Raw genomic sequence first — 23,451 nt, 5'->3', positions numbered from 1 at the left:
TGCTGTGTCCAGGTGTCACTCAGGCTATTGGTGCTTTTCCCACTGTGCCATCCCATTGCTGGGATGGGGATCCCAGGCAGAGAAAGACTGCAGCCACCTCCCTCAGCGAAATGTGATTCATTGGCAGGCCCAGGTTTGGCCCTGCAGGGCAGGGACTGGAACCTGTCCCAGCTCCATCCCCTGTGAATGCCCTGCAGCCAGGGGAGGCACCGCTGTTCCCGGGGGCAGTCGGGCTGGGAGACGATCAGACAGGAGCTGATTAAGGCAGGAAAACACAGTCTGGGCCAAACCAGTGCTGCAGGACTTTCCACTGGGATTGGTGTCGTAATTGTTCCCACTGCATGCTGCCAGGCCCTGACAAGAGATGGGGTGCTGCTGCTCTGACTGAGGGTCCCTGTGTGTGGATGGGTGAGGGAGCAGATCCTGCAGAGCTGCCCAGCTGGGAATGCAAAAAGGACATTGAGCCTGTGGTTGGCAATAGGGAAGGGGAGCAGACCCCTGCCTGCCCAGCACCCAAACCCACAGGGGTGGCTGAGCCCACGTGGAGCTCGTGCCTTCCCCAAACAGGTGCTAGCAGCGTGATGTGAGTTCCTCACTGTGCCTCAAAGCTGTGAAAATCAACTCATTCTTGAAAAGCTCTCCAGAAACACTGCCCTGTCCCCATGCTGGCTGCTGCCCAGCTCCTGGAGCCAGGGAGAGCCCAGCTCTGGAATCCCCTGGGGTCTCTGGAATCCTCCCTGCCGGAGCAGGGGTTTTGAGCTGAAGCAGGGAGATGCTGCAGAGCAAGCACAGCCTGGGTGCCCGCTGGCAGCACAGAGAGCCTGGCAGTGCTGCCCGCCCTGCCAAGCAGTGCTGCAGCCTCCTGCTCACCGTGGGTGTTCTGTACAGAAGGATGATGATGATGATGGCAGAGTTGCACTCCCAAAATTTTGCCTTGTCCCCCTGTCTCAGGCGCGCAAGGAGCCAAATGCTCCTCTCTCCCTGGCTCCCAGTGCAGAGCAAGGGCTGCCCTGCCAGGGTGAATCCTCCAGACCTCTCGTGTTGGAGCAGGGCCCCTGTGATGCAGAGTGGAAGGGCCATGGGTGGGAGGGGAGGCAGCTGAGCCTGCCCATATGCTTCCTAATGGGGAGCAATAGCAGCTCTTCCCGGGAAGCTCGCGCCACACCATCTGCTCTGTGCGGTACCTTCTCTTGCAGAGCTTTATAAAGCTCTAACTTCCCTTCCCGAGCGCTCTGCGGCGGCTGCTGCTTGTGTGCAGGCTGGCTCTGCTCTGAAATCGCCTCAGAACAGGTTGTCTGAACCTTCCACACCGAGCAAAGCATCCCAGGCAGGCTGAAGCCAACCAGGCCTCCAGGATCTGTGCTTCCATGTAAAAATAACCAGGAAAGGTGGCTGTGAATGGCTGCAGTGTGTCCCTGGCATTTGCCCTCACGCTGGGCACTCACTTGCCCTGAGGGTCTCTGCTCCTGGACTTGGGCTGGGTGGGATGCACTGCCCATGGTGGTGTAGCTGCAGGGCTTCCACAATCCACTGCTAATCCCATGGAATATCCAGAGCTGAAAGTGACCCACAAGGATCAGCAAGTCCAACTCCTGCCCTGGCACAGGACACCCCAAGAACCCCACCCTGTGCCTGAGAGCATTGTCCAAATGCTTTTTGTGCTCTGCCAGGCTTGAGGCTGTGACTGGGGAGCCTCTTCCAGTACCCAAACACCCTGTGGTAGAAGAACCTTTTCCCAATACCAACCTCAAACTTCCCTGGCAGAGCTTCATGCAGTTCCCTGGAGGCTTATCACTGGTCACCAGAGAGCAGAGCTCAGCACCTTTGCTTCCTCTGAGGTGTAGTGTCCCTCTTGTAGTGATGTGTCCCTGTGTCCCATCCCTGTGCAAAGAAATTATTGCTGTGCACAAAAGGCCAAATCCAAGTGCTCCTCTGGACCCCTGCTCCTTGTTGGCCAGCTCTGTGAAGGGAAATTGTGGCTGTGCTTGGCTTTCCAGGACCAACGCTGCTGGCCACAAAAGTTTTTCCAGCGGGATCAGAACTGGCCACAACGCTTGAGTGCAGCCTCCAGCTGCCAGGGGATGGCAGAGGGAGGTGGGTGCAGAAGCCTGGGGAGTGGTTCCCGGTCCCAGCAGCGCTAAATTAAGGCTGGATGTGCCCCATGGGCGTAGCTGGGGCTGAGGGGGAGGCTGGCGGGGCCGGGGATGCGCGGGCGGACGCCGTGCGCAGATTGATGGTGCCAAGTCACTTCAGATATCTCGGCTGTGTTTGTGCGAGGCTCTAAATAAAACCGACAGCCCTGGCGGCTGCCTGCAGAGGGAGGGAGAGGAGGAGGAGGAGGAGGGGGAGCCGGCAGCGGGTCCTCCAGTGTGCACCCAACGCTGTCCTCGGGGACCCGGCCCAGTGTGCAGAGTGATGGTGCGAGCTGTGATGCTGCGTGGGCTGGGAGCTCCTGCTCTGCAGCGCCTGCCCCGTCCCTGCCAGGGCGGAGGGCACAGTGGGGTGGTGCTGGGAGCTGCCAGCATCGCACCTGGCAGCCCAGGTACCTGGCCTGGCCTGGCTGAAGTGCCCCTGGGCCGTGTGAGAAGCTGTGACAGGTGCAGGCAGTGGAGAATGTGTCCTTGTGATTCCCGTGGGAAGGACTTGGTGTCAGGGAGAAGCAGGGCGGTGCAGGGACACGAATCCCACGGATGCTTGACACCCCGACAGCCTCTTCCTCAGCCCTGCCTACCATTCCAGCTGCCTTGTCCTCAGAGTCTTGCTTCTGCCTGCTGCAGGCTCCCTCGGAGGGGACATCACGGGGATGTCCCCATTCTCCCAGAGTGCCGTGCAGGAATCTCCTCTCCCTCCCCATCCACCCTGTGCCTGTCTGTGCTGCACCAATGTCCCCTCCTGGCCCTGAGCCCCGTGGGCCAAGCTGACCTGTCCCTGTGGCACCACAAAACACCCCCTGTGCCTCTGCCATGGGCTCACCTGTCCCTTGGGAGAGCACTTGGGACCCCAAAGCTTTGTGCTGTGCTGTTTGTGCCTCTGCCACGGGCTGTCCTGGCTCAGCCCAGGTGGCCCCTGTGTGTGGTCAGGACCGCGAAGGCTGTGTGTGCTCCTGTCCCCATTCCCAGCTCGGGGATGCAGGGCTGTGTGTTGTGGTCCCTGTGTGCCCCTGTCCCCAGTCCCAGCTCGGGGATGCAGGGCTGTGTGTGCCCCTGTCCCCAGTCCCAGCTCGGGGATGCAGGGCTGTGTGTTGTGGTCCCTGTGTGCCCCTGTCCCCATTCCCAGCTCGGGGATGCAGGGCTGTGTGTGCTCCTGTGTACCCCTGTCCCCAGTCCCAGCTCGGGGATGCAGGGCTGTGTGTTGTGGTCCCTGTGTGCCCCTGTCCCCAGTCCCAGCTCAGGGATGCAGGGCTGTGTGTTGTGGTCCCTGTGTGCTCCTGTCCCCAGTCCCAGCTCGGGGATGCAGGGCTGTGTGTTGTGGCCGTGCCCAAGCGCTGCCTACACCGGCAGCCTGCGGCGAGTGAGCGGATCCCCAGCCCCCATCCTGGGGCCACGGAGCCGCCTCGCTGTGCCCCGGCGGGCAGGGACCGGGCACCGCGGGGCTGCTGGCGGCCGGTGCCGGGGTTCCCCTCCCAGCCCACCTTAAGGCAGCCGCACACCGGGCTGACCGGAGGACTCTGCCCCGGGGCGGGCGGGGCTGGCTGCGCCCCCGCCGCGGTGGGAAGCGGCGCCGCACCGGGGCTGCTGGGAGCCGAAGGGGGTCTCGGAGCTGGGGCCGGCTCCGTCCCTCCCCGGTACCACGGCAACGGAGGCGGCGCGGCGCGGGGGGAGGCGGCTCCGCGCGGCACCGGGGCACGCGCCCGCCCGGGGCCCCGCCGCGGCGGCCCCGTCAGCGGCCCCGAGCCCGCTCCGGTGCCCACGGGCGCGGCGGGGCCGCGGGTCCGTGTCGGTGCGTGCGTGTGCGCTGCCCGCCCGCCGCGGGGGGAGAACGGGGGGAGCCCGGCCTCCTTCCTCATTTTGGGGCTGAGAAGGGCGATTTCCTTCGCCAGCTGCAGTTCTGCTCTTCTTGCTTTTTTTTTTTTTTTTTCTTTTGCCTTTTTTTTTTTTTTTTTTTTTTTTTTTTTAATTTGTTTTATTTATCAAACCCAGCCGCCGAGCCGGGCGCGGGGCCGCGCTCTGAAGCCGCGGGCTCCGCTCCCCGCACCGATGGAGCCGCATCCCCGGGATCCCGGCCGCGCCGCCTGGGCATTGCCGTGCCTGCTGCTGCTCGCCCTGCCCGGTAAGCCATGGCTCCTGCCTGCCTTCCTGCTCCTTTCCTAGCCCCGTTCCCCCCTTTCCTTCCCACCCTGCCGCCCTGCTCTGTCCCGTCCTCCCTTTTCTCCCGCTGCTCCTCTCCTCTGTTTTGCCTTGTTTACCCCCTTTTTTCCCCCCTGCTCCTGCCTCCTCTGTCCTGTTTTCCACCTTTCCCTCCCACACAGCTCCTCTCCCCGCTCTTCCCCTGTTTCCCCCCTTTTCCCTGCTCCTCTCCTCTGCCCTGTCCCCCCCTTGTCTCCCTGCCCTGTCCCCCGTTTGCCCCGATCCTCTCCCCGCACACCTCCGGTACCGACATGACGCCGCCTCTCCGCGCACGGTTGCTTTGACCTTTCTGCGGTGACCTAGAGAGCGGCGGTGGCCGAGGGGCTCCCGCGGGGCCCTTGCCTCTTCCCCAACCCATCTTCAAGGCAGGCAGACATGCCCTTTCCCAGCGAGGCAGGGAATTCGGCAGGGGCATGAAGAGGCATGTTGTTCCCACCCATTTGCGAGCACCCCCTGCCAGCTATGGGTGAGGCAAAACTCAGCAAGCAGCCGGAATTCCCACTTGGAGATGGTAGTGGAGAGGGCATGGGGAGGCTCGGTGAGGGCTGACTGTTTTCTCTGCCAAGAACTTGTTTTCCTTGCTGCCCTCCTGCTTCACCCCACAGTGGGCTCTCAGCTGTTGGGCACTGAGGCGGTGGAATTGCAGCACCTCTGGCCGTGTAGTCCTGTGTCGCCTCAGGGTGCCCCAGACCTCCCAGGGGTACATGGCTCCACCAGTCCCTTATAAAAGCTGGGGGACACTGCAAAGGACCAGTCAGAGTGTGCCACTCTTGGCTGTTTCCCTTGCCGGCAGCGGGAAGTCTCTCATCCCACCAGGAACCAAGCCCTGTGCTGACTGCTGCTTTCAAGGATGCTTCCTTTCTAGGGTGTTTCGTTTTGGGTGATTTCGAAGGAATTGCTCTCCCTGCCAAAGAGGGATGGGGTTTTTGAGGCAAACCTGCAGCAGTAATGATGCATCTTCAGGAGCATCTCGCTGCTGAGCTTTCTGCTCAATTCCAACCCCATCCCTTCCAGCCAGATCCCACTACAAACAGCCCAGCCCAGGTTCCGCGGGGGAAACCCACATTCTCCCGAGCCCATTGAAATAGTTACCATCAAAGCTTTGCCTGGGCAAAGAGTTGGATGCAAACTTGGGTAGAAAGCAAATGCTTTCAGCACAACGCTCCTTGCTTTGAGTCGCCTGATCACAACTGAGAAGAGTTGGCCCCAAACTGAAAACTCAGGCTGCCGAGAGCCAAGAAGGCTTTGGCGGTGAGCGCGGCTTCCCAGTGAGCCACTGTGATTTCCTGCGTGAAAGAATAGCTCCAGCAAAGCTCCTGAACTTAATTAAATGTGGTCTTGGAGTAAGAACCCCATTTCTTTGAGCCAGCCATGGGAAAAAACCACCCTGGTGTTTTGAAGTGGTTTGCATCCCTGATTTTAGGTGCAAACGTGCACGTCTTTTTTTTCCATATGGCGAATCCCTCCTGGGCCGTGGCTCAAACTGAGCTGAACTCCAGCAGAGTTGGCCCAGGCTCCCACTGCCGGCTGTTCTGACAGCTTCTGCAGAAGTGAAGGGGAAAATGAAAGGTCCTGGAGGAGACCTTCCTGTGGGGCAAAGGCAGTGAGATGTGGGAAACCAAACAGCAAAGCCCCGTTGAGGAACTGTGCCCTGCAGAGCCCTTCCAGGCCGGTCTGTCCCCACTGAGGGTTTCAGCTGTGCTTCACGGAGCCTCTTCCAAAGGGGAATTCGGTTTCCTGCTGGGGCTCTGGCTCTTGGGATGAATTTCTGCTGATGCTGGAGGAGGGGAGCTTGGAAATGGAGGCTGCCTGTGAGCTGAGGCTTCCTCTGATGTCACGGATGTGAAGCACAGCCTTTACTACAGCCCTCCCTGAGCGCCCTGGGGTCTGCTCAGGGCTCAGCAGCTATCCCCAGGGCTCTCCTTGCCTTCCCTGAACAGCAGATTCCAGGCCTTTTATAGGCAGCACCTGTTAGTTTCCGCCCCTGGCAGCCCTGCTGCAGGTGAAATTCCAGCAGGATTATTTTGGGGTTCCCCTGCCCGTTGGCCTGCTCTTTCAGTGAGTGACTGTGGGGCTTGGGATGCCGGTGACCAGCTGCACGTTGTTTCTGGAGCACGCAGCCATCCCGGAGCTCCTCACCCAGCTCCTTCAGAGGAAAAAAATCTATTTTTACCAGGAAGCATCCAAGCAGCCTCTCCTGAATTAAACCCCGGCCTCTTGCAATCTGTTCAATATCAAATACTTCAAAAGGTGGAATATAGAAAAAAATGTGTCACCGACATGGAAAACTTGCACTGCAGCGAGAGCTGGGATTATTTTGCTCCCAAATTAAACTGAATAAGGGGAAGGAGGCAGGCTCTGCTAGATCGTGCTCCTGCCTCTGCTCTGGGCTGGAAGTGCTCTGGGTCTGCACTGCGAGGGTGCTCCCACCTACGTGGGAACTGTCAGGTGATGCTTTTCAGGGCTCTAAAACCCTTGGCTAATTCTGGAGTGCAGGATAGAACAGATTACAGGGTCAGAGCACCTAAGTTCCCCATGATCTTGGGGGCAAGAGGATCGTGTTCCAATTCCTAGTGGTTTGAAATCTAAGGAAAAAGGTGTCATCAGGCAGCAGGGGAGAAGCAGGGAAACAGTGAGAAATTGTCGTGTCTCATGTTTCTGTGGCCTGAAGCCCCTGAATGTCCCACTCCTGGCGCACAAGCACATCGTGAGCTGCTGGGAGGGAGCTTGGCTGGGCTCTCACTCCCACTCCCACTGGGTGAGCACCTCAAAAGGGGAAGGAAAGGGATCAGCTACATGTGAGGAGAAGCTGTGTTCCGGGAGAAAGAGGAAAGAAGCTTTGGTGGAAACTTTGCATTTTCTAACTAATGTATTCTGGGGTTTTCTGCCGACTTCCCCTTTGTGTTTTCCCTTTGGGGTGGAGGGGTGGGAGCATTGCTCTGAGCCTGCTGCAGGGTGTTGGGGTCGTTCTGAGCAGGAAGGGGTCAGGCTGGTCCTGGTTGGGGTGATGGATGCAGGCAGGAGGTGGAGGAGCCAGGTCTGGCTGGGACTCCTGCTCCTCAGCCAGGAGCTGCTCCTGGTTGGGGTGTTTTGTGGTGGATCTGGCTGGAGCTTGTGTGTCATAGAGCAGAAATCAGAACAGGGTGGTCTGAGCAGAGCTGGGTGAGGGTCTCCGAGGCAGCAGAGCAGAACATGTGGGAAAATACCCCAAAGCCCCATTTCAGTCCTGTCTGAGGGGCTGCCTGGAGCCTCATGGTGTGACTCTTGTGCAGTGACCAAGAGCTGCCAGTGAAGCCCTTTTTCCCCTCGATCCTCTGGGAGCAGCAGCAGTCAGGAAAGCACCTTGCATCCTATCCCTGGACACCAGCACGCTCTGTGCCTGCTAATCCCTGCGCAGGGCAGGCGGGCACGCTGCTGCCCCGGTGAGGAGGGAATGTGAGCTCGGGCTGTGGAATGCATACAGACCTTCCACTTGTGGCTGCAAATCTGCACCCTGGGAGAGATCCCTGCTGCTTGCAGGGGTAAATCGCTACGGCTCCAGGAAGGGAGGACCCTTGTGCCAAGGTGGTGGGGAGCCCTTGCTGCCTGCCAGCCACAGGCAGGGCACCCAGCCACGCTCAGCTCAATGTTCCACTGCAGTCAAGAAATGAACTTTGGAGTTGAGCAGTGCCCACCCTGACGCTCTTTGGTGTTGGGGTCAGCTCTGGGGCCCCAAAGCAGGCACTTGCCCAGCTGTCCCCCTCAGCACACCATGTGCCTCATGGGAAGATGGGCAGATGGAGAGAGGGAGGATGAGGAGGAGGCGCTCGGCTGGCTCAGGTTGGGCTGTGTGGGGCCGGTGCAGGGGACCCTCATGGGGGTAACCACTCCACAGAAGTTGCTTTTGCAGAGGGGAGCAGTGAGTAACTCACTCATCACAGGGCACAGAATGAGTGGGGGGGTGGCCCTGGCTTCCTGCTCCTGTGGCCGCACATGGGACGTGTCCCTTGCTGTGCTGAGTGCTGCCTGCTAATGAGCTTTGTTTGCCCAGTGTGGTGGAGCTTGGTGTTGTGGCCCCCTGGGTACCTGGGAGGGCTGGGGGTGCCAGTCTCTGTGCCTGTGGCAGCCTGGTCCCTGCCTGTGTCACATCCACGTGCAGTGGGTTGGCATGAGACAGATGATGTGATGATGCTTCTGTGCTTGTGAACTTCCTCTGTGTGTTTCTCAACCATTTCTTGCAAAAGGTCTCTCGGCAGCAGGAGATGGAGAAGTTCAGGAGCTGCCACAGAAGCAGATCTGGTGGTGTTTGCCCCGTGTCAGTGCTGCATTCAGCACATGGAGTGCACGAGGCCTCTGCTCCAGGGCTGCTCCCCACAATTTTGGTGTCATCTGAGAAACACAGGGCTGTCCTGCAGGTGCCCAGGGCACCACTGCTCAGGTGCAGGACTAAGTCTCAGAGTGAATGACTCATCTGGACGTGACATAAACCAACTCTGTCCCTCTGTGCTTGTTTTGTGGGAAAAACTTGTTCTCATGTTGAATGCTGCTGGTGCGTTAACCCTGACATGGCTTCAAAGGGAAACACCAAGGCCTGAAGGTTTTGGCTGAGGATGCTGTGGACTGATGCCCTGGGCAAAAAGCCTTTAACTGGGGCAGTCTGGAGAAACTGCTCCTGGTAATTCTGACCATGGAGATTGAGTAATTCCACACACAGTGCAACAGTGAAAACATCTGTGGGTACAGCACATACCGCTGTGAGTCAGGAGGGATTAACAGCTGCCAAAAATCAGCTCTGGTCTCAGTGACAGCCAGCTGTGGCCAGAGGGGTCAGAGCAGCTTGTCCTGCAGCAGGTCCTCCTGGGAGCATCCAGCTAGAGATTGTCCTGCTGGGTCCCAAGGGAAGCCTTGGCACGAGTTGCTGTCCTGGATTTCCCTGAGAGGAGGCTGTAGCCAGGTGGAGGTCATTCTCCTCTCCCAAATAACAAACAACAGGACAGGAGGCTTCAAGTTGTACAGGGGAGGTTTAGGTTAGATGTTTGGGAAGAGTTCTTCACTGAAAGGGTAAGAGAGCTGTCCAGGGCAGTGATGGGGTCACCATCCCTGGAGGGATTTAAAAGATGTGTGGATGTGGTACTTGGGGGTTATGGTTTGGTCAGGGGCTTGGCAGTGCTGGCTTAATGGTTGGGCTCAGTGATCTTAGGGCTTTTCCAGCCTAAAGGATTCCGTGATTCCATGATTCTGCTGTGAGGGATGTGGGGTGCTGGTCCATGTGCTCCCCATGCTGCTCAGCATTACCTGCTCAAACACTGAGATCTCTGTGTGACCGTGACACTGGTTCTGGGTGCCACAGCCACCTGTTACCAGCAGGTGGATCTAAATTGGTTCTCTCACTTCTCTCCCCATGCAGCTTAAAAAAATGTTCTTTAGGCAGTGACCAGGACTGAAATCTTATGTGAATTTGGTTGCTATAACTATATTGGCATAGGAAGCACTGACAAAATTAACCCCTGGGTAACCCATGGGTGTGTAGTGAGGGTTATCTGGGATGTTTCTGTCTGTCTGTGCAGGGAGGTGTGGCAGAAGTGACTGGGTTAGGGACCAATGGAATGGAGATGATCCAAAGGTGAAGTCTCCCTGTGCTTGCTGCTGAGCAGGAACAGCACCTGCTTGGCTGGCATTGGTGGGGGATTGGCTGTGCTCTGCTGGGATCACCGGGACTGGGATTCCATGCAGAAATGGGACAGATTCAGGATAGAAAATGCAGTGTCACATTGGTGATGGGAGCTGGCTCTTTGGAGCACCTCGTTTTGTGAGCTTCTTTCTCCTGGCTGACAAAGCCAGGTGGCTGTGGGAGGCAGCCCAGCGTGCTGGAGACATGGGCAGCTGGGATGTGCTCCACCTGTACAGGGCTCAGCACAGTCACCAAGCAAAGCTCTGTCCAGCTCTGCTGCCAAGCCCTGCAGGCAGAGCAGTGTGGCCACAGCCCATCACCTGGGGTGCACAGCCTGTCCCAGGGCTGGGAGAACCATCAGGAGTCTGGATGTGTGGTGCCAGGCAAGACTTGGTCTCTTTTTTCTCTAGGTGTGGATGCCCAGGCGGGTCAGGGCTTCACTCTGCAGCAGCCCCAGGCCAAGGTGACAGTGACAGCGGGGGACAATCTCACCCTGATCTGCACTGTATCTGGAATTGCTGGACCAGGTTCTGTGATGTGGCTGAAGGGCTGGGGCAGTGGGAACAAGACTGTCTATGACCAGAATAACGCGGATCCCTCCTCCCGTGTGACGGCGGCAGTCCGTGGGTCTGACACAAACTTCACCATCCACATCAGGAACGTCCAGCCTGAGGACATGGGCACCTACTACTGTGTGAAGTTTGTCAAGGGTGCCTTTGGTGATGATGAGGTGTTTAGGCGTGGCAGTGGCACCGAGGTGACCGTGCAAGGTGAGTGGGGCTCCTGGAGCAGCTCCTGCTGGGAACCACCCAGCGGGCTCTGCTCAGCTGGAGCAGGGATGGGGAAGGGGCTCAGGGCGGCTCCAGGAGAGGATCCCATGGGCCATCCCTGTGCCCTTGTGTGAGACTCTGCTCCAGGCAGGCCCAGGGCTGGGCAGGGGGCAGAGCCCGGTCTGAGGGCCCCGTGCTTCTCCCCACAGCCAAACCCAGCCGCCCACTCGTGTCCGGGCCTGAGCAGAGAGCGAGGCCGAACGACTCTGTGCCTTTCACCTGCACGACTGGAGGGTTCTTTCCTGACAAGATTGACGTGAAATGGTTCAAGAACGACAACTCAATGACGGCTCAGCCACCCCAGGTCACTCAGACAAGGATGAAAACCTACAACATGTCCAGCACAGCGCAGGTGACCCTGGAGAAGGGCGATGCCCGCTCGCAGATCACCTGTGAGGTGACGCACCCCACGCTGCAGGCCCCGCTGCGAGGGAGCTTCCAGCTCAGCAGGGTGCTGAGAGGTGAGGGCTGGGGGCTCGCATGGGGGTGCTGCTCTGTGGGGCTGGGGTCCCTGGGAGGAGGGCAGGGTGCCCTGTGAGGCACAGCAAACACCGAGCTCTGCCTCTCTTCCCAGTTCCCCCCAGCGTCAAAGTGCGCGCTGAGCCGAGCCCCGCTGAGGTGAACAAGACCGTGGCCTTCACCTGCCTCCTGAAGGAGTTTTACCCAGCTAATGTGTCCATTTCCTGGCTGGAGAATGGGATTGAGATAAAGGGGCAGAACCTCTCTGGGCCACGGGAGGTGTCCCGGGGCTTGTTTGAGCTGAGCAGCCGGGTGGAGGTGCAAGCGACAGAGGAGAAAAACGGGTCCACGATCACCTGCAGGGTGGTGCATGACGGCCAGGCCCCTGCCAACGACTCAGCCGTCCTGTTGATCTCCAACCCAACCCTGGGGGGATTGAGCAACGAGTTCCAGATTAATAAAGGTGTGTCAGAGCTGCTGGGATGGGGTGCCTGGCAGGGTGGCTGTGTGGTGTCACCCCTGAGGAAGCTCAAAGCCCCAGTCAAAATCTGGTTAAAGGACCAAATCTCCATATCAGGGGGCTGGGGGATGTGATGGTGGCAGGCACTGAGCTGTCCCCCTTGGTGCTTCATGCATCACTGGGCCAGTCCCAGTTGTGAGGCTGCTGGGACTGGGTGGTACCACGTTCCTGGGCCATGGTGACCTTTTCATTGATGTTTCAGATGATATGCTCATCTACATCGTGGTGGGTGTGGTCTGCACCGTGCTGGCCCTGCTGGTGGCTGCCATTCTGTACCTGATCCGGACCAAGCAGATCAAGGGTAAGGGAGCCAAGTGTGGGGCAGGGAGGCAGCTGCTCCCAACCCCGTTTTTCCTCTCTTTCCCATATGTTTCACATTGCCCCATTGGACAATAACTCCTGGCAGTGCAGCTGCAGGTCCTGCCCAGTGGGGTGATGGATAGAGCTGCCCAGGTTGTTTGAGGCTGCAGGGAAAACTCTGGCTGGTCTAAATCCTGCCCTGCACCTCCTGTGCTCCCCCAGGAGCAGTCCTGAATGAAATTGATTGAAACTCCAGGGAATTGCAAGCACTTGCCTCTGGGAAAAGATGTGTCCTTGTCCTTGAAGCAGTCTCTGCATGTGTTCTCTGTGCCCAGGGAAATGGGGCGTTTATCTTGTTTCCTGAATTATTTTTTCCCTAATTTTTTCCTTCTCTTTCAGCAGGTAAAAGCTCACCGTCTGCCAGGTGAGTGCAAATCTCTTCTAGTCACCGGGTAACCTGTGGGTACTCTGAGCTGGATACCTCCAGCCCACAGAGTCCCTCAGGACTGGGACAGAGCTGTATCCCCAAAACTTGTGAAGGGGAAGGCAGGAGCACAGTCTCTGCCCATCTCACCAGCTGGGGTTCTGAGGATTTTTTGCTTGTGGTGGGGATGAGCAGAATGGTGGGAGCTGGTCTCTGGCCAGCAGAGAGGCAGCTGTACCAGCACAAGCCAATGTTCAGGACCTGTCTTGCTGGGTGCAGCTGCAAGGACCTTGGCTTGTATCTGACCTCCATCACCCAGGGAAAGGGCAACAGGACCCTCCATCCATCTGACTGTTTTTGTCCCTCCTTCCAGGTTACATGAGCCAGAGAAGAGCAGTGAGGCCACGACCCAGGTGGGTCATGCTGGGACTGGGGAGGGAGGGCGGCTGGGAGCCACTGGAGATGGCAGTGGAGGGTGGTGGTTCTCAGTGAAACATCTCAGTGTCTCCACTCTGTGGCCAGAGGTGGAAGAGAGGCTGCCCCAGGAAGAGGATAGCCACTTCCCAGAATCTTTTCTGCCTCCACCCTTCCTCCTCCTCCTCCTTCTCCTTCTTCTTCTTCTTCTCCTCCCAGTAAAGTCTGGGTTGGTGCTGCCTGGAGAACCAGCTGTGCGATAGCCAGCCAGGCTATTTGTGGAGTTATTTTGCATTTGGTGACGCAGCTACGAGCGAAGTCGTGATCAGCAGCAATCTGTCCATCCCACCCAGGCTCTGCAAGCTCCCACGTGGGCATCACTGGGCAGTCTGGCCTTGCTGGGATGCAGTGGCTTCAGTGACAGCTCTGGAATTGTGGCAGTGGTTTTGAAGCCAGAGCAGGGTGATGGGGTGGCTCACGATGTGAAGCTATAGCATGGGGTAGAGCATGGCTTCAGGGTGGTGGCTGCTGGCATTGTTCCCCCATAGAAGCAAGGTTGAGGTGCCCCAGGCCGAGCTGCAGTGGGATTGACTCCAGAACAGGGCTGTGGGTCCAGGGGCATCGTTCTAGAGGAGGAACTCTTGGTGCCTCACGCAGGAATCCGACCCCAACAACCTGACCTACGCGGACCTGAACTTCGAGAAGGAGAGGAAGAGCATCCGGCGGATGGTGGAGATGAGCCAGCAGTCGGAGTACGCCTGCATCCAGAGCAACCAGGCGCCCAACGGCGACGACAACCTCACCTACGCCGACCTGGACATGGTGCACCTCAGCAAGGCGCCCAAGCGGCCGGCCCCGCGCCCCGAGGAGGCTGGCTCCGAGTATGCCAGCGTCCAGATCACCAGGAAGTGAGCAGTGGCTGCAGGGACCCCCTGTCCTGCCGGGAACAGCTCTGCTCCTCCCTAAGACTGTTCTCTTGGAAGCAGCGGGAGCGATGTGAGGATGCGCTGCGGTACCTGTGTTTTAGGATGGAAATGGAGCCCGCAGTACTTATGGGGGTCTTCTCCCATCCAGAGAGACATGATTTTTGGGGGCAGTTTGGTCCTGGGGCTGCCAGCTCCATCCCTTCAGGACCCCCATCAAGGGTTGCTCAACCTCAGTGTGCCGGGTTTGCCCGTGAGCAGATTCAGCCAGCGGAGCTGCAGCTCCTTGGGAAGCTCCAGCTGGGCTGAGGGGACAGGTACAGTGCCTCCACACCAGCTCTCATGGGGATGCCCCTGCCTGGCCCACGGCTCCCCAGGACCAGCAGGGCCCCCACACTGCCTTCTGGGGCTCTGCCACCACGCCTGGACACCAAACTCTGGCTTTAAAGGAAGGACCCGAGTGTCCGCCTCTCTTCCCAAGTGTCCCTTCTGCGGGACCTCTGTCTCGCCACAAGGCCAAGAGGCTGGAAGGCCAACGAGCCAAGGCCCCCGCCCTGCCGTCCAGGGGAGCTCCAGGTCTGGCTCCTCAGCACCAAGCATCCTCCTCATCATCATCACCACCTTCCTGTGCTCAGCCTTGCCCTGCCCTGGGACCCACCAGCGCTGCCCCAGGCTTGTACAAAGCGTGCGAGGGCCCCCCAGCCTGGCTCCCCCCGGGAGCTCCCCGCAGGTACCGTGTAACATGTTTTGACTGTTTGACATGTAACTGTTAATTTTTAGAGCTGAAACCCCCAATGTTTTGTGTTGTACGTGGGTGTACTGCTGTGTACTTAACACTAGAATAAGATGTGCAAAATTAAGACCGAGGCCTCAGTAAAGAATCCCCCAAACCCTACAGAGTTTATAAGAGACTTCTATGCTCCCCCCACCCCAGCTCTGTCTTGGGGGCCAAGCAGGCTCCCCCCAGCCTGCCCGTGGGGACAAATGTCTTCCCTGTGCCCCCTGCCTGGGCCACCGTGTGGAGTCTGACCCTCTGTTGGCTCCTGCAGCAGTGGAAGTGCAGGGGGCTTGAGGGCACCTGGGGTCCTTGGGGTGCTTTGGGAGCAATGTGACTGCTTGTACAGACATTTTTTTGTCGTTGTTTTTTCTTTTTTTTTTTCTTTTTGCTTGCAAGATATTTTTATAATAAAAGTGAAAAGTCCTGTGCTGCTCCCGCACATGAGCGTGTCCCTGTGCTCAGGGGGGTCACCTTGGCACTGGGGCTGCAGGGTGGGCTTGGGGGTCTGTGTGTGCTGCAGGGAGGAGGAGAGGAGGGCTCGTCCTGCACAGCCCTGTCGTGTGAGCTGGAGGGAGGGAAGAGAAGGCAGGAGGTCAAGGCTGGGCTGGGGGCTGTGGTGCTGGTTCCCCTGGGCACCATGAGGGAGGGGAGCAGTGCACCCCATGGGCAGGGAGCTGAGCTGGGGTGCCCAGACTGGTGTGCAGGCAGGCTGGCTGCTGGCTCCAGCCTGTTCTGTGAGTGAGCTGAGTGTTCAGTGCTCTGCAGTGACCTCCCCCCCTTTCCCAAGCTGGAGCTGGTGCCTGGGCTGTGTCTGGGGCATGAACTGTCTCGCCAGAGCCAGGAACTGCCATGTGGGGCTACAGAGACACTCAAAAGGGAACTTGCTGCCCAGGCTGGGTTTCCTCGGTGCTGAGCTGCTGCTGGAGGGGTCACTGAGCAGAAAAGGGACAGTTTGCCCTCTGCCCTCAGCACAACTGCCCCTTCCCAGCTGGGCAGCAGTGGTGATTCCCAAGGGAGTCTCCCCTTGCCAGCACCCTACACACCCCTGCAGCAGGCTGAGCATGGCTTGCTCAGCTGAGATGGCCCTGTCACCCCCAGGATATGGCTCCACAGGTGTGTGGGGTCCCACATTCCTTTTGGCACCCATGGCCCAGGAAGGACACCACCGTGTGCTGCCTGCAGCTCTCACAGCCAGCACCCCTGGCCCATCTGGGCACCCCAGTTTGGGGTGCTTGCTCTGCCCTGCAGAGCACACTCAGCACCCAGATGGCTTCAGCTTCGTTGGCATCTGCCTTTTATTGACTGCGGGGGGAGTTGGGTGTTGGGGCTTGGGGCTGACCCTGCCTCTGGAGTCGCTCTTGGAGGGGGAGCCCAGGGGCACCAGGAGGGTGCTGGGATCGGTGGGACACTGTGAGAGGCTCGGGGAGGGGAGTGAGGGCTGGGCTCAGCACTGCTTGAACACCTGGTGATGGTGCTGTGGTTCCACCAGCCACCTCTGCCCGTGGCCTCCCCGGTCCTGCCCTGGTTCATCCTTCCCAGTGCTCGGAGCCCCCTGCCCTGTAGCTCAGCTCTGGTGGTTTACAGACCCTGATGTGCTCCAGCAGCCACGGGAGGATGGAGGATCTGTGTCCCCAGCAATACTCCCGGGAACCCTGGGCTGGGCCACAGCCACTCCACCAGCAGCCGGAGTGGCACTGTCCCCTCGTGCACACAGGATGGGCAGGTGAACCAGAGAAGGACAATGGGACGGAACTCACGGTCCCCTGAGCGAATGAGGCAAGGGTGACACCGGGCCGGGCAGGGGACAGGGCTGGGGGCGATGGCACGGTCGGGGTGGCAGTGGCAGTGCGGGGAGCCATGCCTGGCTCTATAGGTCTGAGACCTCCCCTGAGTAGGCGCTGGGGTCCTCGTCCGAGCGCGTGGTCACCTTGAACTGCCGCCGCAGGAAGCCCCCGTAGCGCTTCTGATTGTCCCACTTGAGCTTGGGCCGGATGCGGCGCAGGAAGCCCCCGTAGCGCTTGTGCAGCTCCGGCCCCTCGGCCCCCGTGGGCTCCTCGTCCCCATCCCCGTCCCCTGCCGGCCCCGGGTAGTCCTCGGGGGCCGCTCGCTCGCCCGGCTTGCGGCCGAAGCCCCCGGACTTCTTGCTGAGGCCGCCCTTGCTGTGAGCGTTCTCGCGGAGCAGGGACAGCAGCTTCGCCTTGGACATCATCTTCATGAAGCCCCCGTAGCGCTTGGCCGGCGCTGGTGGCAGCTCTGCAGCGCCCAGAGCCTGCTCTGGCTCTGCCTCATCCTCCTCTGCCTCCTGTGGGGATGGCTCTGTCCCCTCAGCCAGGGCCACCAGCGGGGCCAGGAGCGCCAGCGCCTTCCTGCACATCTCCCACTCGGGGCCGGGTGACAAGGAGCCCTGGCATTGCCACAGGCACATCTGTAAAACAGCGGCCACAGGTGCTCGGGGTGAGCCCCTGCCTTCCTCCCACCCCACCCCGAGCCCAGGGGTCCGTGCCCACCGTGCTGCTCAGCTCAGTGAGAAGCCAAATTTGCACAACCCCAGCACCTGGGTGCCACCCAGCTCTGCCACCCTGCACCCGTGGCACTCCACTGCTGTGGCTCCCTGGCTCCCGTGGGGCCGGCACTCACCAGGGGCTGGACGCTGCTCTCGGCACCGCGGCTCTGGGCTGCGCAGAGGGAGCACTGGGTGACACAGTCGGCAGATGCCACCGCAGACAGGGACAGGCAGAGTGCCAGCGCCAGTGCCCGCCGTGCCATCTCGCCCTGCAGACGCTGCCTGGAGAGGGGAAGACAGCACAGAGCCTGTCACCATCCCTGTGCCAGCTCTGGGGGCCATCACCACTCCAGAGGCACTGGGCACCTACCACCTCCATCTGTGAGCTGCTCCTGGGATCATACACAGGGACCTGTGCCTGTGCCCACTCCCACATGACTCACCTGTGGGTGCTGCTCCCAGCAAGGACACCACAGGATGGGACCCCTTACCCTGGCTGCAGCCTGGTCCTTGGCACAAGCCCAGAGCCATTGCCAGCCCCTGGTGGCCACCAAGTCAGTGTGGGCAGGACCACAGTATTGCATCTCGTATCTCATCTCATCTCATATCTCAGTTCCTCTCCATCTCTTACCATACCATTAAAAAGAAAAGTCCCTTTTTTCCCCCAGCACTGGGTTTCTCTGTGGTTGCCACGTCTGCATGGCGCAGGCAGATGAATCACCAGCTCTTCCCCTTGGCCCTGGGGAAAAGAGCCCCAGCAAACGGAGCTGTGGTGGCAGGTGGATGGGGGGATGCCATGGCCCAGTGTGGACTCACCCCAGGCTGCTGTACCCCACACCAGGGCAGCCTCATCTCCCCTCCCTCCCACCCACCAAGTCTGCTGGGCTGGTGCATCAGGAGAAGGGGAAAAGGAGGACTCTGGGTTCCAGCCTACCTGCAGACCACCATTGCCATCCTCCAGACATTTGAGAGCCTCTGGCCTCTGTGGATGGACGAGGACACTGCTCAGCTGGGAGAGGGGCTCTGCAGGTGGCAGTGCTAAACCTGACCCTGGCTGAGGCTGGAGGGGCCCCTGCCAACCCCAGCAGCAGTGCCACAGGATCACGGTGCCACTGGGACCATGATGGCCCTGGAGTAAGAGCCAGCCCCAAAGGGGTGCACTGGCTGCAAACCCCTGCCCGCCTCCATTGCTGCTTTTATCTAGGGTGGGTAAGGCATGACCCAGAGGGATCTGTTACACATTAATGACGCATATTAGAGACTATTGTGCTCTCCAGCAGTAGCAGCTAATGTACTGTAATTGGTACTGATGAAGAATTGTTAATGCCACAGTATTAATTCATGCTGGATTAAAATTTAATTTAAATTATCTGCACCATCGTGTGTCGAGCTGTCTGCATTCCTTGGCTGCACAGCCAGCAGCTCCGTGAATCCTCGCAGTGCCCTGGCAGTGTGGCAGGGCACGGGATGGCAGCTGCCCAGGATGGCAGGGGCACGGTGGGACCTCAGCCAGCCTGGACTCTGACACAGGGACAGTCCCTTATGGCATCAGGGCCACCGAGACCGCAGAGAGGAGCGAGGACGTGCCCGCCGCACAGGTAGGTGCCAGCTGCAGCTCCAGGGGGAATGAAGCTCCGATAAAGAGCTGATAACTGCTTCGCCGAGCCCCGCCGGGAACCTTTTCTTTCCCTTTCCCCACCCGCTCCCCTCCCTTGCTCCTCCGCTGCCGGTGTGCCCGTGGGTGCCGCCAGAGCAGCACACAGGGACGGCACCGGGCACGTTCCCATGCTGGTTTGTCTGACACTGCACAGTTCAGACCTCTGGCATTCCAGACACGCTGTGTCCCATCCCTGTCACCCTGCTGCCGACGGGGGATTTGATGGCACTCAGGGGAGCTGCAGTTCCCTGAGCACGGCGTGGCCAAGGACACCCTGGGACACCCCACTGCAAATGTACCGTGTCCAGGTGGTGCCACAAATGTCCCAGCAGTGCTCTGCCTGCTCCCGGAGCTGGGGTGAGGAGGACTGGCAAAACGGGAGCAGGAAAAGGGGAAGAAAACAAAGGGCTTTGGACAAAAGAGGAAAGAAGCAGCGGAGAGGAAAAAGCGAAAAGAACACAAAGGGAGGAAGAAGAAAAGCAGAGTTCGAGCTCAATCCTGCGTTACCTGCAGGAGCCCAAGGCTCCGGAGCCTTTCTTCCTGCAGGAACACCTTGCAAGGACCATGGCAGGGTCTGGCAATGCCAGCATTGAGTCCCAGCCTCTGTGGCCACTCTCAGCACATCCTACCTGTACCAGGTGCCTGCTGATTTCCCTTCCTCCCCTGTCCCATTTCCACTTCAAATACCAGGCTTTGCTTTGGAAAACCCCCAAGCATCATCCATGCACCCCAGGGGCCAGTTACAGAGCTGGTGACCCAAGGAGGGATGAGGAATCAGGACTGCGTGTACTGGACAGCAGAGACTGGCCCCATCCTGACTAACCTGTGATTATACCTAACAAAGGATGTGAACAGCTCTCCCACACTGAGCAGATCCCCCCTCCCACACAGGTCCAGTTTCACAGGTTTGGGTCCTGCACACAGTTCTGGTGGAGAAGAACAATCAACCTTCCAACATCTCCTTTCCTCACCTCCAAAAATTTCCTGGAAACACCATCAGGACAAGGCTTCTCAAAAAAAGCTGGTAACTTTTGGAATAGAATCACTCAAGCACTGCAGCCACACTGCTGCTTGAGCCAAGAAGGGGGAGAGAGAACCCCCCATCCTCTCTGCCCACTCCCTTTGCCCCTCCAAGCCCTGGGTGATTCTGCTGCCAGGATGGCAGGCACAGCATCAGCACAGAAATGAACCCCAGCAGAGCTCTGGACTGCTGCTCACGGGCTCTGAAACCACTCAAGGGACAGGAGGGACCTACAGCCATGTGGAAGCTCCCCAAAATATAACACAACTCCAACCACAAGCCACTCTCAGCAGTGCTGTTCTTAAACTGTCGCTTTTTGGGGAGCAAGAGCGATGCCCTGATGGTGCCCTCGCAAGGGAAGGGGGATGCCACCCCCGGCAGCCCTACCTGCCGCTGCTCCCCGTCCCGCCGAGCACCCGCCTCGCCAAGTCAGGACGGCTCGTGGCCGGTGGCTGTCCCTCCACGGGCGTCAGGCTGCGCCAGTCATCGGTGGCAAGGCCACAGTGGCAGGTGGCCCCGCGGTGCCGCCCCGGTTGCCCACCGGACTCGCCGCCGGCTGCCTCTCACCCCGCTTTTATGGCCACGGAGTCTCCTCCTGCGGCGGGGCCCGGCTGTGCGCGGCGGCAGAGCCAATCGGGGCGAGGGAAGCTGTGAATAATCAGCCCCGCAGCATCCCCGCCACCTCCCCAGCAGGCTCGCCCGCACCGCCGAGGCCTCCCCGCAGCCCCCGGCCGCCCCGGGAATCGGGGTGCGCATCCCACTACTGCTCGGAGACATCCATCGTGCCCTGCCTCGGTCCTCGGGGCTGAAACGCCTGCCCCAGACAAGGAAGGTGGCAGAGGACTGAGGTCTGTCCATCTTCCCTCACAGCTGTGTCCCAGAGGGGTTTGGCTGCTGGGGGTGTGAATCCCCTGGGCACCGAATTCAAATGATGTCCAAGAAGGGTGGAGGGGGACAGGTGAATCCCTGACCTGCTCTCACGCTGCTCCCCAGGCTGGGGAGAGGCACTGTCCTCAAGTGAGCCCATCCAGAGCTGCAGGAAGGGAGAGAGGGTCTTCATGCCCCGGGAAAGGGATGTCCCAACCCACCCAGCCTAGCTGCTGTCAGTGAAAAAGCCTTTGCAGAGAAACCCCCCAAGCTCGGCAATGCCAGGGCTCAGAGCCAAGCTCCACATCTCCCTGAACCCCCTCCTCATGTGGGCAAACACTGAGACGAGCCAAAGAGGCAGGGGAGCTGGGTGGGGGGAAAAAGACACCCCTACTTTCCCCACTCAGCCCTGATTCCTGTTCTCACACATTTCCAAGTCTGATCTGGGGATAAAGGCGAACAGCACTGGGGCAATGACGGGCAATCCCCGATCCCCTGCAGCTCTGTCCCACTGCACCACGTCACAACAGACATGGGGGACGGGGGTCCGAGGTGCAGACCCCACAGGACATCCCACACCGGCCCCCACACCCCGGAGGGTGCAGACACATCCCCTGCGCCGCTGGCAGTGCAGCCAGTCCTCTCGCCTTGAAGATGGAGCTATTTTTATCGGAGCTCAAGAGGGATGTTTCCCAGCAACCTGCTGTTCTCCCAGCTCGAACACCAGCTGCTGGACCTGGTGCCCCCCTTGCTCAGCCCTCCCAGCACTGCTGAGAGAAGTGGGGGCCATCGACACGGCTGGGACCCTCTGCTGGGCGCCCGGCAGCCACGGCAACCTGTGCCCGTGGTTCTCTGTCAGGGCTGGTGATCAGGTCCGTCGGCATCCTTGAAAATCAGGCGGGACCCCAGGCTTTTGTCTGGAGGTGGATTTTAACTCATCCGGGCTGGGCTGTGCCAACACGGAGGGACCAAGGAAGCAGGGCAGACCCTGCAGCCCCCTCAGGGCCAAGGGAGGAACCCACCCCTCCATCCCTGGCGCTGCAGCGAGGGCGGATGGAGCTCAGGCCCCGCAGGGGCAGAGGGCGGCCACGGCCCCGCCTCGCTGTGTCGGGCTGTGCTGGGCTGGGCAGGCACAGAACAAAGCTGAGAAGAACAAAACGCATCTGCAAACGACCACAGCACCCCGGGCGAGGGGCTGTGGGCAGCCCTCGGGCAGTTTAACCCTTGCTGCTGGGACTGATGGCCGTGCGGGCACCACAGACACGGCGGGGTGGAGCATTTCTACACCAAAGCCAATATTTTTATATCAATATGTGTAAATGTATATATGCACCCAGCGGCCTGGGGTGCAGTCACCTCCCCGCAGAGGGTAATTGCACACGAGGGAGATGTGTTAGAGATCGAACAAATCCCCAGGACGCAGAGGGAAAAGTCGTTTGGAATGAGGCTCCTTCCCTTTGCTCCGGGTGGGAGGTCGAATTACTCCGGTGCCCAGAGCGAAGTGCCACCGATCCACTGAGCTGGGTAAGAGGGTCCTGCACGGGTCCAGGGCGTGGAGGGTGACAGGGTCCCCCGGGAGAGGAGCTGGAAGCCAGCCCACCCACCAGCAACTCAACTTAATATTCATCTGTCTCTTCCTAATGGGAAAGTGTCTCTGAGTCACACTGACATTTCCCTGGGACAATGGTAATTAAGTACCTGGGTAAGTGAAATGTGCGGTAATAGAAAAGTTAACTTTTCCCAACTACATGAGTGAAAGGCGCGTTCGGCGAGGAGGGGGCCGAGCGTGCCAGGCACCCGCGGAAGCAGTGGGAGTTAATGCCAGCTGGCGTCACACGGCGCTGCCACTCTGTCCCTGAGCCCCCAGGCTCCCCCGAAGGACCCTGCCCCGGAGCAGACAGGGCTCCCCGTGCTCTGGGGCGCGGTAAATCGCCCCTGCAGCTGGTACAAGCTCTGCCGAGGCTGTCCCAGAGCTCCGGCGGGAGCATCCCCAGGCGGGCAGCGGCTGCGCTGTGGGTGCTCCAGCACGCTCAGCTTTATCCCGTTCAGGGACACGGCTTTTCCAGAAACTCCCAAAACGCTTGCACGCCTGCCTGGCCCTGCCGTAAGCAGGAGAGGGAGGCGTTCAGACGAATTTTGCGGGACATGGGGAGAAACACTGCGGTTTCTGCTCCAAACCGCCCGCGGAGCTCCGAGCCAGGGAGCCTCTGGCTGAGGGAGCCCCGAGCAGGGGGGGGCCAGCGCTGCCCAGGCGGGCACACAGTGACCTCCCTGCGTGGGCAGGAGGCACAAGTGCCACTCCACGGCGGTACGAGCAGCGGCGCTCTCGTAAACACGGCGAGTCACGCCGCTGCCGAGCGGCACCGGGGGCGCGGGGCTGCGGCGCGACCCCCGCAGCCTCCCCGGGAGGAGAAGTGGCTCCATTTAAACATAAATTGAGGTCAAAGCACTTGCAGGAGCTGCAGCCGGCGCCGTGACACCGGGGGCAGCCTCGCATTAGAGTCGCCGGTGGCTCCGGGGGTCGCCGTCCCTTCCCCGCGGGCACCGGCGTGACGCAGCCGGGAGCTGCTGGGGCTGCGTGATGGCAGCGGCACATGGCCCAGCAGTGGGGCAAGAAAATGGGAATTTTGAGAGCTCCTCCGTGAACCGGCGCTGCAGACGCCGTCTCTGACCGGCAGCAGTGCCCGCCGCCAGCGGCACCGTGCGGGGGGCGGGAGAACGCGGGAGAGGCGGCTGGAAAAGTTCATTCGGGTTGGATC

General features: G+C 59.9%; 2 protein-coding genes across 4 annotated transcripts; one reads left to right on the top strand and one right to left on the bottom strand.

Annotated features, from left to right (window-relative positions):
• Window positions 1–3,895: 3,895 nt before the first annotated feature.
• On the top strand, window positions 3,896–14,761 carry LOC131090533 (tyrosine-protein phosphatase non-receptor type substrate 1-like). Of its 2 annotated transcripts, none has more exons than XM_058035958.1 (8): window positions 3,896–4,269; window positions 10,407–10,766; window positions 10,976–11,287; window positions 11,401–11,748; window positions 12,008–12,106; window positions 12,508–12,529; window positions 12,903–12,942; window positions 13,601–14,761. In XM_058035958.1, the coding sequence occupies exons 1-8, from the start codon at window positions 4,197–4,199 to the stop codon at window positions 13,853–13,855; spliced, it is 1,509 nt and encodes a 502-aa protein (XP_057891941.1). In that variant the 5' UTR covers window positions 3,896–4,196; the 3' UTR covers window positions 13,856–14,761. The 2 variants fall into 2 exon arrangements, with proteins under 2 accessions (XP_057891941.1, XP_057891940.1); XM_058035957.1 differs by having other exon boundaries at window positions 3,897–4,269; window positions 12,505–12,529.
• Window positions 14,762–15,570: 809 nt separating this feature from the next.
• Window positions 15,571–22,499, bottom strand: PDYN (prodynorphin). 2 transcript variants are annotated; one of them, XM_058035964.1, is made up of 3 exons: window positions 20,213–22,499; window positions 17,282–17,429; window positions 15,571–17,069 (listed from the first exon to the last, which is right to left on the bottom strand). In XM_058035964.1, the coding sequence occupies exons 2-3, from the start codon at window positions 17,408–17,410 to the stop codon at window positions 16,512–16,514; spliced, it is 687 nt and encodes a 228-aa protein (XP_057891947.1). In that variant the 5' UTR covers window positions 17,411–17,429; window positions 20,213–22,499; the 3' UTR covers window positions 15,571–16,511. The 2 variants fall into 2 exon arrangements, with proteins under 2 accessions (XP_057891947.1, XP_057891948.1); XM_058035965.1 differs by having other exon boundaries at window positions 17,282–22,499.
• Window positions 22,500–23,451: the final 952 nt, after the last annotated feature.

The sequence above is a fragment of the Melospiza georgiana genome, chromosome 17 (assembly GCF_028018845.1).
Source record: "Melospiza georgiana isolate bMelGeo1 chromosome 17, bMelGeo1.pri, whole genome shotgun sequence".
NCBI classification, from domain to species: Eukaryota; Metazoa; Chordata; class Aves; order Passeriformes; family Passerellidae; genus Melospiza; species Melospiza georgiana.
This window is presented reverse-complemented; position numbering and strand designations above follow the sequence as displayed.

Excerpts from the sequence above, each read along its gene's own strand:
- LOC131090533 (XM_058035957.1), top strand. The coding sequence starts at position 4,197 with ATGGAGCCGCATCCCCGGGATCCCGGCCGCGCCGCCTGGGCATTGCCG. Across the intron at positions 12,530-12,902 it reads AAAAGCTCACCGTCTGCCAG|GTTACATGAGCCAGAGAAGA; the intron begins GTGAGTGCAAAT and ends CCCTCCTTCCAG. Across the intron at positions 12,943-13,600 it reads GCAGTGAGGCCACGACCCAG|GAATCCGACCCCAACAACCT; the intron begins GTGGGTCATGCT and ends TGCCTCACGCAG.
- PDYN (XM_058035965.1), bottom strand. The coding sequence starts at position 17,410 with ATGGCACGGCGGGCACTGGCGCTGGCACTCTGCCTGTCCCTGTCTGCG. Across the intron at positions 17,070-17,281 it reads AGAGCAGCGTCCAGCCCCTG|ATGTGCCTGTGGCAATGCCA; the intron begins GTGAGTGCCGGC and ends GCTGTTTTACAG.